Here is a 12,496-nt window from a genome sequence, read left to right on the forward strand (position 1 = left end):
CGATGCTACATACTCAATACTGAGAAAAAGGTCTGAATTCTTATGACCATGTGATATTTCAGTTTTTTTTTTAAATAAATATGCAAAAGTTTCTACATTTCTGTTTTTTTCAGTCAAGATGGGATGCAGAGTGTACTTTAATTAGAAAAAAAAAAGCTTTTAAAGAATTTACCAAATGGCTGCAATGAAACAAAGAATGAAAAATTTAAAGAGGTCTGAATACTTTCCGTACCCACTGTTTAAGAGTATAATGCCACAGATAAGCAACCCACAAGGTTTTAAATAATAATACAGGAAAAACCATACTGGAATATCACTCAAAAATCAAAGAGGACCCCTTATAGCTACAGTTCACCACGACATCAACGGGTATTCCCATTGTTGGTACTGATTCATGAGGAAGTAGAGATAGGTGATCCATCAGATGAGGCTTATTGGAGTCGTGACGCATGGACTGCGGTCAGCGGGGCGCGTATCTGACTTGTTTTTCTAGGTTACCAACCTCGGCAGGCAAGTAGGGATAACCACAGGGCAAATCGTATAGGGAGACATTGTATTTATGCTTCCCATGTCCCTTTATCCCTACCTCCCCCTTTTAATTACTTATGTTGCTCTTTAATATTTTGACTTATTAGTGTATACTTGTTGTTTTCACTTTGGGCCAATTAGGACTTTTTTGTTTAGGAATTTTAGCAGTTTTTCTTGCTTTTATTGTATACCAATAAAATTTATCTTTTAAAGGCTTTTTTGTTGTACATGTTAGAAGGTTTTGTTTAACCTATGGATCCATTGTAATTTCCTGTTAGCTTACATACTGTATGTACCAAAATTTAAAAAGTGTGTTTTAAAAGTAAACTCTATTTGGAGAGCATATATTAACAGTATGGTTTCAATAATAGAGCAACAACACTTTACCACAGATTATTATTAACGGCAAGAATAATTAGGTATGATCATCAAGAGGTTAATAATGTAAAAACGCTATAAAAAATTCAATAATTCTAAACGTTACCAATTGAGAAGGGGACAAAGGCTTCATTCTTTTTCAAATTTCCTTTAGTGTCTAGAAAGTGTTCTGGATAAAACTCATCTGGTTTCGCAAAGTAAGCTTTATCTCGGAGTATGGAATGTAGTAGTGGAAAAACAAGAGTGGCCTAGAGGAACAGAATCATGAGGTTTAAATTATAAAAAAATATAATGCAAAAATCAGCACATTATAAAAACTTATTAAGGATGACTTTAATACTATTGCACATTGGGACCAAAATTAAAACTTTTAATACTTTCAAATATAGAATCTGATTTCGGATGAAGGTTTAATAGGAATCGGATTTTTAACTCTCCTGTGTGGTGTAGTATATAGAGGATCTGTCAGCTCTCCTGTGTGGTGTAGTATATACAGGATCTGTCCTGTGTGGAGTAGTATATAGAGGATCTGTCAGCTCTCCTGTGTGGTGCAGTATATAGAGGATCTGTCAGCTCTTCTGTGTGGTGTAGTATATAGAGGATCTGTCAGCTCTCCTGTGTGGTGTAGTATATAGAGGATCTGTCAGCTCTCCTGTGTGGTGTAGTATATAGAGGATCTGTCAGCTCTCCTGTGTGGTGTAGTATATAGAGGATCTGTCAGCTCTCCTGTGTGGTGTAGTATATAGAGGATCTGTCAGCTCTCCTGTGTGATGTAGTATATAGAGGATCAGTCAGCTCTCCTGTGTGGTGTAGTATTTAGAGGATCTGTCAGCTCTCCTGTGTGGTGTAGTATATAGAGGATCTGTCAGCTCTCCTGTGTGGTGTAGTATACAGAGGATGTGTCAGCTCTACTGTGTGGTGTAGTATATAGAGGATCTGTCAGCTCTCCTGTGTGGTGTAGTATATAGAGGATCTGTCAGCTCTCCTGTGTGGTGTAGTATATAGAGGATCTGTCAGCTCTCCTGTGTGGTGTAGTATATAGAGGATCTGTCAGCTCTCCTTTGTGGTGTAGTATATAGAGGATCTGTCAGCTCTTCTGTGTGGTGTAGTATATAGAGGATGTGTCAGCTCTTCTGTGTGGTGTAGTATATAGAGGATGTGTCAGCTCTCCTGTGTGGTGTAGTATATAGAGGATCTGTCAGCTCTTCTGCGTGGTGTAGTATATAGAGGATCTGTCAGCTATTGTGTGTGTTGCAGTATATAGAGGATCTGTCAGCTCTCCTCCGTGGTGTAGTATTTAGAGGATCTGTCCTGTGTGGTGTAGTATATAGAGGATCTGTCAGCTCTCCTGTGTGGTGTAGTATATAGAGGATCTGTCAGCTCTCCTGTGTGGTGTAGTATATAGAGGATCTGTCAGCTCTCCTGTGTCATGTTGTATATAGAGGATCTGTCAGCTCTCCGTGTGGTGTAGTATATAGAGGATCTCTCAGCTCTCCTGTGTGGTGTAGTATATAGAGGATGTGTCAGCTCTCCTGTGTGATGTATTATATAGAGGATCTGTCAGCTCTCTTGTGTGGTGTAGTATATAGAGGATGTGTCAGCTCTTCTGTGTTGTGTAGTTTATAGAGGATCTGTCAACTCTCCTGTGTGGTTTAGTATATAGAGGATCTGTCAGCTCTCCTGTGTGGTGTAGTATATAGAGGATCTGTCAGCTCTCCTGTGTGGTGTAGTAGTATACAGAGGATCTGTCAGCTCTCCTGTGTGGTGTAGTATATAGAGTATCAGTCAGCTCTCCTGTGTGGTGTAGTATATAGAGTATCTGTCAGCTTTCCTGTGTGATGTAGTATATAGAGGATCTGTCAGCTCTACTGTGTGGTGTAGTATATAGAGGATCTGTCAGCTCTTCGGTGTGGTGTAGTATATAGAGGATCTGTCAGCTCTCCTGTGTTGTGTAGTATATAGAGGATCTGTCAGCTCTCCTGTGTGGTGTAATATATAGAGGATTTGTCAGCTCTCCTGTGTGGTGTAGTATATAGAGTACCTGTCAGCTCTCCTGTATGATGTAGTATATAGAGGATTTGTCAGCTCTACTGTGTGGTGTAGTATATAGAGGATCTGTCAGCTCCCCTGTGTGGTGTAGTATATAGAGGATCTGTCAGGTCTCCTGTGTGGCGTAGTATATAGAGTATCTGTCAGCTCTCCTGTGTGGTGTAGTATACAGAGGATCTGTCAGCTCTCCTGTGTGGTATAGTATATAGAGGATCTGTCAGCTCTACTGTGTGGTGTAGTATATAGAGGATCTGTACTGTGTGGTGTAGTATATAGAGGATCTGTCAGCTCTCCTGTGTGGTGTAGTATATAGAGGATCTGTCAGCTCTCCTGTGTGGTGTAGTATATAGAGGATCTGTCAGCTCTCCTGTGTGGTGTAGTATACAGAGGATCTGTCAGGTCAACTGTGTGGTGTAGTATATAGAGGATCTGTACGGTGTGGTGTAGTATATAGAGGATCTGTCAGCTCTCCTGTGTGGTGTAGTATATAGATGATCTGTCAGCTCTCCTGTGTGGTGTAGTATATAGAGTATCTGTCAGCTCTCCTGTGTGGTGCAGTATATAAAAGATCTGTCAGCTCTCCTGTGTGGTGTAGTATACAGAGGATCTGTCAGCTCTACTGTGTGGTGTAATATATAGAGGATCTGTCAGCTTTCCTGTGTGGTGTAGTATATAGAGTATCTGTCAGCTCTCCTGTGTGGTGTAGTATATACAGGATCTGTCAGCTCTCCTGTGTGGTGTAGTATATAGAGGATGTGTCAGCTCTCCTGTGTGGTGTAGTATATAAAGGATCTGTCAGCTCTCCTGTGTGGTGTAGTATATAGAGGATCTGTCAGCTCTCCTTTGTGGTGTAGTATATAGCGCATCTGTCAGCTCTCCTGTGTGGTGTAGTATATAGAGGATCTGTCAGCTCTCCTGTGTGGTGTAGTATATAGAGGATCTCTCAGCTCTCCTGTGTGGTGTAGTATATAGAGGATGTGTCAGCTCTCCTGTGTGATGTATTATATAGAGGATCTGTCAGCTCTCTTGTGTGGTGTAGTATAAAGAGGATGTGTCAGCTCTTCTGTGTTGTGTAGTTTATAGAGGATCTGTCAGCTCTCCTGTGTGGTTTAGTATATAGAGGATCTGTCAGCTCTCCTGTGTGGTGTAGTATATAGAGGATCTGTCAGCTCTCCTGTGTGGTGTAGTATATAGAGGATCTGTCAGCTCTCCTGTGTGGTGTAGTATACAGAGGATCTGTCAGCTCTCCTGTGTGGTGTAGTATATAGAGGATCAGTCAGCTCTCCTGTGTGGTGTAGTATATAGAGCATCTGTCAGCTCTCCTGTGTGATGTAGTATATAGAGGATCTTTCAGCTCTACTGTGTGGTGTAGTATATAGAGGGTCTGTCAGCTCTTCTGTGTGGTGTAGTATATATAGGATCTGTCAGCTCTCCTGTGTTGTGTACAGTCATGGCCAAAAGTTTTGAGAATGACACCAAAATGATATTTTCACATGATCTGCTGGCCTCTGGTTTTTATTAGTGTTTGTCTGATGTTAATATCACATACAGAAATATAATTGCAGTCATATTACGAGTACCAATAGGTTATATTGACAGTTAGAATGAGTTAATGCAGCAAGTCAATATTTGCAGTGTTGCCCCTTCTTCTTCAAGACCTCTGTAATTCTCCCTGGCATGCTCTCAATCAACTTTTGGACCAAATCCTGACTGATAGCAGTCCATTCTTGCATAATCAATGCTTGCATTTTGCCAGAATTTGTTGGTTTTTGTTTGTCCACCCGTCTCTTGATGATTGACCACAAGTTCTCAATGGGATTAAGATCTGGGGAGTTTCCAGGCCATGGACCCAAAATCTCTATGTTTTGTTCCATGAGCCATTTAGTTATCACCTTTGCTTTATGGCAAGGTGCTCCATCATGCTGGAAAAGGCATTGTTGGGCGCCAAATTGCTCTTGGACGGTTGGGAGAAGTTGCTCTTGGAGGACATTCTGGTACCATTCTTTATTCATGGCTGTGTTTTTAGGCAAGACTGTGAGTGAGCGATTCCCTTGGCTGAGAAGCAACCCCACACATGAATGGTTTCAGGATGCTTTACAGTTGGCATGAGACAAGACTGGTGGTAGCGCTCACCTCTTCTTCTCCGAATAAGCTGTTTTCCAGATGTCCCAAACAATCGAAAAGGGGATTCATCAGAGAAAATGACTTTGCCCCAGTCCTCAGCAGTCCACTCCCTGTTCCTTTTTCAGAATATCAGTCGGTCCCTGATGTTTTTTCTGGAGAGAAGTGGCTTCTTTGCTGCCCTCCTTGAAACCAGCCCTTGCTCAAAGAGTCTCCGCCTCACAGTGCGTGCAGAAGCACTCACACCAGCCTGCTGCCATTCCTGAGCAAGCTCGGCACTGCTGGTAGTCCAATCCCGCAGCTGAAACAGTTTTAAGATACGGTCCTGGCGCTTGCTGGTCTTTCTTGGGCGCCCTGGAGCCTTTTTGACAACAATGGAAGCTCTCTCCTTGAAGTTCTTGATGATGCGATAGATTGTTGACTGAGGTGCAATCGTTGTAACTGCGATACTCTTCCCTGTTAGGCCATTTTTGTTGCAGTGCAATGATGGCTGCATGTTTTTCTTTAGAGATAACCATGGTTAACTGAAGAGAAACAATGATACCAAGAACCAGCCTCCTTTTAAAGTGTCCAGTGATGTCATTCTTACTTAATCATGACTGATTGATCGCCAGCCCTGTCCTCATCAACACCTACACCTGTGTTAATGGATCAATCACTAAAACAATGTTAGCTGCTCCTTTTAAGGCAGGACTGCAATGATGTTGAAATGTGTTTTGGGGGTTAAAGTTCATTTTCTGGGCAAATATTGACTTTGCAAGTACAGTAATTGCTGTTAAGCTGATCACTCTTTGACATTCAGGAGTACATGCAAATTGCTATTACAAAAAATGAAGCAGTAAACTTTGGAAAAATTACTATTTGTCTCATTCTCAATACTTTTGGCCATGACTGTAGTATATAGAGGATCTGTCAGCTCTCCTGTGTGGTGTAATATATAGAGGATCTGTCAGCTCTCCTGTGTGGTGTAGTATATAGAGTATCTGTCAGCTCTCCTGTATGATGTAGTATATAGAGGATCTGTCAGCTCTACTGTGTGGTGTAGTATATAGAGGATCTGTCAGCTCTCCTGTGTGGTGTAGTATATAGAGGATCTGTCAGGTCTCCTGTGTGGTGTAGTATATAGAGTATCTGTCAGCTCTCCTGTGTGGTGTAGTATACAGAAGATCTGTCAGCTCTCCTGTGTGGTGTAGTATATAGAGGATCTGTCAGCTCTACTGTGTGGTGTAGTATATAGAGGATCTGTACTGTGTGGCGTAGTATATAGAGGATCTGTCAGCTCTCCTGTGTGGTGTAGTATATAGAGGATCTGTCAGCTCTCCTGTGTGGTGTAGTATATAGAGGATCTGTCAGCTCTCCTGTGTGGTGTAGTATATAGAGGATCTGTCAGCTCTCCTGTGTGGTGTAGTATACAGAGGATCTGTCAGCTCTACTGTGTGGTGTAGTATATAGAGGATCTGTACGGTGTGGTGTAGTATATAGAGGATCTGTCAGCTCTCCTGTGTGGTGTAGTATATAGATGATCTGTCAGCTCTCCTGTGTGGTGTAGTATATAGAGTATCTGTCAGCTCTCCTGTGTGGTGCAGTATATAGAGGATCTGTCAGCTCTCCTGTGTGGTGTAGTATACAGAGGATCTGTCAGCTCTACTGTGTGGTGTAGTATATAGAGGATCTGTCAGCTTTCCTGTGTGGTGTAGTATATAGAGTATCTGTCAGCTCTCCTGTGTGGTGTAGTATATACAGAATCTGTCAGCTCTCCTGTGTGGTGTAGTATATAGAGGATGTGTCAGCTTTCCTGTGTGGTGTAGTATATAGAGTATCTGTCAGCTCTCCTGTGTGGTGTAGTATATACAGAATCTGTCAGCTCTCCTGTGTGGTGTAGTATATAGAGGATGTGTCAGCTCTCCTGTGTGGTGTAGTATATAAAGGATCTGTCAGCTCTCCTGTGTGGTGTAGTATATAGAGGATGTGTCCGCTCTCCTGTGTGGTGTAGTATATAGAGGATCTGTCAGCTCTCCTTTGTGGTGTAGTATATAGCGCATCTGTCAGCTCTCCTGTGTCGTGTAGTATATAGAGGATCTGTCAGCTCTCCTGTGTGGTGTAGTATACAGAGGATCTGTCAGCTTTACTGTGTGGTGTAGTATATAGAGGATCTGTCAGCTCTCCTGTGTGGTGTAGTATATAGAGGATCTGTCAGCTCTCCTGTGTGTTGCAGTATATAGAGGATCTGTCAGCTCTCCTGTGTGGTGTAGTATATACAGGATCTGTCTTGTGTGGAGTAGTATATAGAGGATCTGTCAGCTCTCCTGTGTGGTGTAGTATATAGAGGATCTGTCAGCTCTCCTGTGTGGTGTACTATATAGAAGATGTGTCAGCTCTCCTGTGTGATGTAGTATATAGAGGATCTGTCAGCTATCCTGCATGGTGTAGTATATAGAGGATGTGTCAGCTCTTCTGTGTGGTGTAGTTTATAGAGGATCTGTCAGCTCTCCTGTGTTGTGTAGTATATAGAGGATCTGTCAGCTCTCCTGTGTGATGTAGTATATAGAGGATCAGTCAGCTCTCCTGTGTGGTGTAGTATTTAGAGGATCTGTCAGGTCTCCTGTGTGGTGTAGTATATAGAGGATCTGTCAGCTCTCCTGTGTGGTGTAGTATACAGAGGATGTGTCAGCTCTACTGTGTGGTGTAGTATATAGAGGATCTGTCAGCTCTCCTGTGTGGTGTAGTGTATAGAGGATCTGTCAGCTCTCCTGTGTGGTGTAGTATATAGAGTATCTGTCGGCTCTCCTATGTGGTGTAGCATATAGAAGATCTGTCAGCTCTCCTTTGTGGTGTAGTATACAGAGGATCTGTCAGCTCTACTGTGTGGTGTAGTATATAGAGGATCTGTCAGCTCTCCTGTGTGGTGCAGTATATAGAGGATCTGTCAGCTCTCAAGTGTGGTGTAGTATATAGAGGATCTGTCAGCCCTCCTGTGTGGTGTAGTATATAGAGGATCTGTCAGCTCTCCTGTGTGGTGTAGTATATAGAGGATCTGTCAGCTCTCCTGTGTGTTGCAGTATATAGAGGATGTGTCAGCTCTCCTGTGTGGTGTAGTATATAGAGGATCTGTCAGCTCTGCTGTGTGGTGTAGTATATAGAGGATCTGTCAGCTCTCCTATGTGTTGCAGTATATAGAGGATCTGTCAGCTCTCCTGTGTGGTGTAGTATATAGAGGATCTGTCCTGTGTGGAGTAGTATATAGAGGATCTGTCAGCTCTCCTGTGTGGTGTAGTATATAGAGGATCTGTCAGCTCTCCTGTGTGGTGTAGTATATAGAGGATGTGTCAGCTCTCCTGTGTGATGTAGTATATAGAGGATCTGTCAGCTATCCTGCATGGTGTAGTATATAGAGGATGTGTCAGCTCTTCTGTGTGGTGTAGTTTTTAGAGGATCTGTCAGCACTCCTGTGTGGTGTAGTATATAGAGGATCTGTCAGCTCTCCTGTGTGGTGTAGTATATAGAGGATCTGTCAGCTCTCCTGTGTGATGTAGTATATAGAGGATCAGTCAGCTCTCCTGTGTGGTGTAGTATATAGAGGATCTGTCAGCTCTCCTGTGTGGTGTAGTATACAGAGGATGTGTCAGCTCTACTGTGTGGTGTAGTATATAGAGGATCTGTCAGCTCTCCTGTGTGGTGTAGTATATAGAGTGTCTATCGGCTCTCCTGTGTGATGTAGCATATAGAGGATCTGTCAGCTCTCCTGTGTGGTGTAGTATACAGAGGATCTGTCAGCTCTCCTGTGTGGTGTAGAATACAGAGGATCTGTCAGCTCTACTGTGTGGTGTAGTATATAGAGGATCTGTCAGCTCTCCTGTGTGGTGCAGTATATAGAGGATCTGTCAGCTCTCAAGTGAGGTGTAGTATATAGAGGATCTGTCAGCCCTCGTGTGGTGTAGTATATAGAGGATCTGTCAGCTCTCCTGTGTGGTGTAGTATATAGAGGATCTGTCAGCTCTCCTGTGTGGTGTAGTATATAGACGATCTGTCAGCTCTCCTGTGTGGTGTAGTATATAGAGGATCTGTCAGCTCTTCTGTGTGGTGTAGTATATAGAGGATGTGTCAGCTCTTCTGTGTGGTGTAGTATATAGAGGATGTGTCAGCTCTCCTGTGTGGTGTAGTATATAGAGGATCTGTCAGCTCTTCTGCGTGGTGTAGTATATAGAGGATCTGTCAGCTATTGTGTGTGTTGCAGTATATAGAGGATGTGTCAGTTCTCCTGTGTGTTGCAGTATAAAGAGGATCTGTCAGCTCTCCTGCGTGGTGTAGTATTTAGAGGATCTGTCCTGTGTGGTGTAGTATATAGAGGATCTGTCAGCTCTCCTGTGTGGTGTAGTATATAGAGGATCTGATAGCTCTCCTGTGTGGTGTAGTATATAGAGGATCTCTCAGCTCTCCTGTGTGGTGTAGTATATAGAGGATGTGTCAGCTCTCCTGTGTGATGTATTATATAGAGGATCTGTCAGCTCTCTTGTGTGGTGTAGTATATAGAGGATGTGTCAGCTCTTCTGTGTTGTGTAGTTTATAGAGGATCTTTCAGCTCTCCTCTGTGGTTTAGTATATACAGGATCTGTCAGCTCTCCTGTGTGGTGTAGTATATAGAGGATCTGTCAGCTCTCCTGTGTGGTGTAGTAGTATACAGAGGATCTGTCAGCTCTCCTGTGTGGTGTAGTATATAGAGGATCAGTCAGCTCTCCTGTGTGGTGTAGTATATAGAGTATCTGTCAGCTTTCCTGTGTGATGTAGTATATAGAGGATCTGTCAGCTCTACTGTGTGCTGTAGTATATAGAGGATCTGTCAGCTCTTCGGTGTGGTGTAGAATATAGAGGATCTGTCAGCTCTCCTGTGTTGTGTAGTATATAGAGGATCTGTCAGCTCTCCTGTGTGGTGTAATATATAGAGGATCTGTCAGCTCTCCTGTGTGGTGTAGTATATAGAGTACCTGTCAGCTCTCCTGTATGATGTAGTATATAGAGGATCTGTCAGCTCTACTGTGTGGTGTAGTATATAGAGGATCTGTCAGCTCCCCTGTGTGGTGTAGTATATAGAGGATCTGTCAGGTCTCCTGTGTGGTGTAGTATATAGAGTATCTGTCAGCTCTCCTGTGTGGTGTAGTATATAGAGTACCTGTCAGCTCTCCTGTATGATGTAGTATATAGAGGATCTGTCAGCTCTACTGTGTGGTGTAGTATATAGAGGATCTGTCAGCTCCCCTGTGTGGTGTAGTATATAGAGGATCTGTCAGCTCTCCTGTGTTGTGTAGTATATAGAGGATCTGTCAGCTCTCCTGTGTGGTGTAATATATAGAGGATCTGTCAGCTCTCCTTTGTGGTGTAGTATATAGAGTACCTGTCAGCTCTCCTGTATGATGTAGTATATAGAGGATCTGTCAGCTCTCCTGTGTGGTATAGTATATAGAGGATCTGTCAGCTCTACTGTGTGGTGTAGTATATAGAGGATCTGTACTGTGTGGTGTAGTATATAGAGGATCTGTCAGCTCTCCTGTGTGGTGTAGTATATAGAGGATCTGTCAGCTCTCCTGTGTGGTGTAGTATATAGAGGATCTGTCAGCTCTCCTGTGTGGTGTAGTATATAGAGGATCTGTCAGCTCTCCTGTGTGGTGTAGTATACAGAGGATCTGTCAGATCTACTGTGTGGTGTAGTATATAGAGGATCTGTACGGATTGGTGTAGTATACAGAGGATCTGTCAGCTCTACTGTGTGGTGTAGTATATAGAGGATCTGTCAGCTTTCCTGTGTGGTGTAGTATATAGAGTATCTGTCAGCTCTCCTGTGTGGTGTAGTATATACAGGATCTGTCAGCTCTCCTGTGTGGTGTAGTATATAGAGGATGTGTCAGCTCTCCTGTGTGGTGTAGTATATAAAGGATCTGTCAGCTCTCCTGTGTGGTGTAGTATATAGAGGATGTGTCAGCTCTCCTGTGTGGTGTAGTATATAGAGGATCTGTCAGCTCTCCTTTGTGGTGTAGTGTATAGCGCATCTGTCAGCTCTCCTGTGTGGTGTAGTATATAGAGGATCTGTCAGCTCTCCTGTGTGGTGTAGTATGCAGAGGATCTGTCAGCTTTACTGTGTGGTGTAGTATATAGAGGATCTGTCAGCTCTCCTGTGTGGTTTAGTATATAGAGGATCTCTCAGCTCTCCTGTGTGGTGTAGTATATAGAGGATGTGTCAGCTCTCCTGTGTGATGTATTATATAGAGGATCTGTCAGCTCTCTTGTGTGGTGTAGTATATAGAGGATGTGTCAGCTCTTCTGTGTTGTGTAGTTTATAGAGGATCTGTCAGCTCTCCTGTGTGGTTTAGTAAATAGAGGATCTGTCAGCTCTCCTGTGTGGTGTAGTATATAGAGGATCTGTCAGCTCTCCTGTGTGGTGTAGTATATAGAGGATCTGTCAGCTCTCCTGTGTGGTGTAGTATACAGAGGATCTGTCAGCTCTCCTTTGTGGTGTAGTATATAGAGGATCAGTCAGCTCTCCTGTGTGGTGTAGTATATAGAGTATCTGTCAGCTCTCCTGTGTGATGTAGTATATAGAGAATCTTTCAGCTCTACTGTGTGGTGTAGTATATAGAGGATCTGTCAGCTCTTCTGTGTGGTGTAGTATATATAGGATCTGTCAACTCTCAAGTGTGGTGTAGTATATAGAGGATCTGTCAGCCCTCCTGTGTGGTGTAGTATATAGAGGATCTGTCAGCTCTCCTGTGTGGTGTAGTATATAGAGGATCTGTCAGCTCTCCTGTGTGTTGCAGTATATAGAGGATGTGTCAGCTCTCCTGTGTGGTGTAGTATATAGAGGATCTGTCAGCTCTGCTGTGTGGTGTAGTATATAGAGGATCTGTCAGCTCTCCTATGTGTTGCAGTATATAGAGGATCTGTCAGCTCTTCTGTGTGGTGTAGTATATAGAGGATCTGTCCTGTGTGGAGTAGTATATAGAGGATCAGTCAGCTCTCCTGTGTGGTGTAGTATATAGAGGATCTGTCAGCTCTCCTGTGTGGTGTAGTATATAGAGGATGTGTCAGCTCTCCTGTGTGATGTAGTATATAGAGGATCTGTCAGCTATCCTGCATGGTGTAGTATATAGAGGATGTGTCAGCTCTTCTGTGTGGTGTAGTATACAGAGGATCTGTCAGCTTTACTGTGTGGTGTAGTATATAGAGGATCTGTCCTGTGTGGAGTAGTATATAGCGCATCTGTCAGCTCTCCTGTGTGGTGTAGTATATAGAGGATCTCTCAGCTCTCCTGTGTGGTGTAGTATACAGAGGATCTGTCAGCTTTACTGTGTGGTGTAGTATATAGAGGATCTGTCAGCTCTCCTGTGTGGTGTAGTATATAGAGGATCTGTCAGCTCTCCTGTGTGGTGTA

The 12,496-nt window shown here is 43.1% G+C and overlaps 1 protein-coding gene across 1 annotated transcript in view; it reads right to left on the reverse strand.

The window, feature by feature from the left end:
* LOC141258838 (cytochrome P450 2C14-like) overlaps window positions 1-12,496 on the reverse strand; it is a 74,393-nt gene that overhangs the window by 18,425 nt on the left and 43,472 nt on the right. Inside the window, exon 9 of the mRNA XM_073674003.1 lies at window positions 1,013-1,154. Coding sequence (XP_073530104.1) covers window positions 1,013-1,154 — 142 coding nt within the window. The remainder of the gene's footprint in view (window positions 1-1,012; window positions 1,155-12,496) is intronic.

Source organism: Phyllobates terribilis, unplaced genomic scaffold (genome assembly GCF_046119375.1).
Source record: "Phyllobates terribilis strain yellow unplaced genomic scaffold, ASM4611937v1 Scaffold_3__8_contigs__length_932513732, whole genome shotgun sequence".
NCBI lineage: Eukaryota > Metazoa > Chordata > Amphibia > Anura > Dendrobatidae > Phyllobates > Phyllobates terribilis.